Source organism: Gadus macrocephalus, chromosome 21 (genome assembly GCF_031168955.1).
Source record: "Gadus macrocephalus chromosome 21, ASM3116895v1".
Classification (NCBI taxonomy): Eukaryota; Metazoa; Chordata; class Actinopteri; order Gadiformes; family Gadidae; genus Gadus; species Gadus macrocephalus.
The window spans coordinates 5,005,931-5,008,430 of record NC_082402.1 but is presented as its reverse complement, the minus strand read 5'-3'; the positions used below and the strand labels follow the sequence as shown (position 1 = coordinate 5,008,430).

The 2,500-nt window shown below is 48.6% G+C and overlaps 1 protein-coding gene across 1 annotated transcript in view; it reads right to left on the bottom strand.

Annotated features, from left to right (window-relative positions):
• LOC132450318 (1-phosphatidylinositol 4,5-bisphosphate phosphodiesterase beta-4-like) overlaps nt 1-2,500 on the bottom strand; it is a 40,707-nt gene that overhangs the window by 21,315 nt on the left and 16,892 nt on the right. The window contains 2 exon segments of the mRNA XM_060042399.1: nt 1-152; nt 719-827. The exon segment at nt 1-152 is cut by the window's left edge and continues 59 nt beyond it. Coding sequence (XP_059898382.1) covers nt 1-152; nt 719-827 — 261 coding nt within the window.

Here is a 2,500-nt window from a genome sequence, read left to right as displayed (position 1 = left end):
CCGGCCGGTCAGGTAGGTGTTGTGGGAGGAGCTGATGAAGTAGTGCGCCAGGGACTGGTCCATGTCCTGGTACAGCTCCAGCCGGTCCAGGAACACCGGCGCGTTCTCGTCCGACATCAGGTAGCGACAGAAGCCGTCCGACGAGATGCGGACTGGGGTTCGAGAGAGGGGGGCCGGGGAGGACAGGGTCAAAGGTTAAAGGTCAGGATGGATGACCCGAGCCATGACCCTAACCCCTCCCTAAGGGGAAATAAAGACTCTCAGAGAAACCTTGAGAAGAAACTGGAGACAATGCACTCATAACCTTGGCAAAAAACTAAGGTTAATGGAGGTTTCTTAAAATAGTAAAAATAGTGGATATAAGACAAATAAGGACACTAAATTAAGAGTCAGGTGAAGGGGGGTCAGAGGTGTGACACGGCATTTTCCAAAGGGTTCTTAATTTGTAGACACAAGATGTCTCCTAGGCCAAGGCACTAAGTCAAAGTAATCATTTGCCATTTGGTGTCCGACCTCAAAGTAAGTGTTTTGCTTTATTCGTCAATTCACCTACAAAAAAACAGCACCATTTTTGCAAGCACCTGTTCCCAAGTAGCCAAAGAGTTTATCTATGTCTAAACGCGATGGCTGAAATAGAACTGCAACACCCAGAGTCAACACCAGAGGGCAGTACAGCTCTAAACATGGCTTGAGGCAGCAGCGGGCATCATCGCCTCACCTTTCTTCTTCAGTTCCTCATCCCGCTCATACTTCTCAATGATCTGCGTGGCTCTCTTGGGGTCGTAGAACGGAAACAGGATCTCGTTTAACCTGGGGTCGCGCTGGTTCTGCGAGCGTGCGCGTTGGTGTACGTACACACACACACACACACACACACACACACACACACACACACACACACACACACACACACACACACACACACACACACACACACACACACACACACACACACACACACACACACACACACACACACACAGAGACAAACACAAGGACAGAGACAGAAAAACACACACAAACAAATGGACAAATGGAAAAGACACACACACACACACACACACACACACACACACACACACACACACACACACACACACACACACACACACACACACACACACACACACACACACACAAATGGCAAAGACAGACACACATACACACACACGCACATGCAGACAGGCACACACCCAGAAACAAACACAATAAACATGTGTTATTAACAAACAGTGTATTGTCTGTATTGCAAATGAATAAAACCAACACAAGCTAGTACCTACTGCCAAAGAATCGAACCACACATTTAACACACACCATAGACAAACAGGGAGGCCGACTAAGGTTAATGGGAGAGGAAGACAAGGGGGAACTACTACTGTTCCTCTTGAGACATCTAAGAAACATCTACGAAACATCTAAGAAACATTTGGGCATTGTGATGCAAATTACCAAGTATTTTGATTAAATCAATTAAAGTACCAATGCTTTACAACGTATCATATAAATGGTATACTACGGCCTTATATTGGCGTCATACAGTTGCAAACAAGCCACCAAAAGGTTTCTATGCTAGCACAACATTTAAACACACTAAACAACACAAACAATAGAGAACTACTGGCTGTTGTTGAGAGCCACGTGGAACACACATCTATGCAGAGCTTGGTGGCTGTTTCTGGGAGGGAGGGGAGCTATTTGACCGTGACACACACAGCAGAGCAGAGGGGAGGGTGGGGAGAGGACAGCCAGCGGACCAATAGCAGCAGCAGCAGTAGGCAGGGTAGGTTTCCAGCAGCAGAGAGAGCATTATCCACGGTCCCCACACGTACACACAGATACAATTACACACAGACACACACACACACACAGACGCAGACACACAAACACACAGACACACACACAAACGTACATACAATTACTTGCGCAAACACACACACTTGTACAGACACACAAATACATACTCGCACAAACACAAACATATACGCACACACACACACACACACACACATAAACACACCCACTCACCCACACACACACATAAACACACCCACACACACTTAAACACACCCACACACACACACACACACACACACACACACACACAAACACACACACACACACACACACACACACACACACACACACACACACACACACACAGACGGCCAGGTAACAGCGTGAGGCAAAAAGGAAGCGACAGGACGGAAATTCTCCCATCGCCATGGAAACGCCAATCAGACACAGGGTTACAAGCGGCACTGGGGGGGTCCCAAGGTGTAGGTAGGTAGGGGGGGGGGGGGGGGGGGGGGGGTGGAGGTCATGCAGCCACTGCGGGGGTTTTGGTGCTTTGATGAAGTTGCCCTCATTGGCTGAAGTCAGAAGTGGGTTTGGTTCAGTTTGGTCCAGAAAACCCGCGACCCTCCCAGGGTAACAGTACCCCCAAAACACCCAGCAGGTTCTCTGGACAGGGGGGGAGGGGGTCCTGATTCTTGGTTCA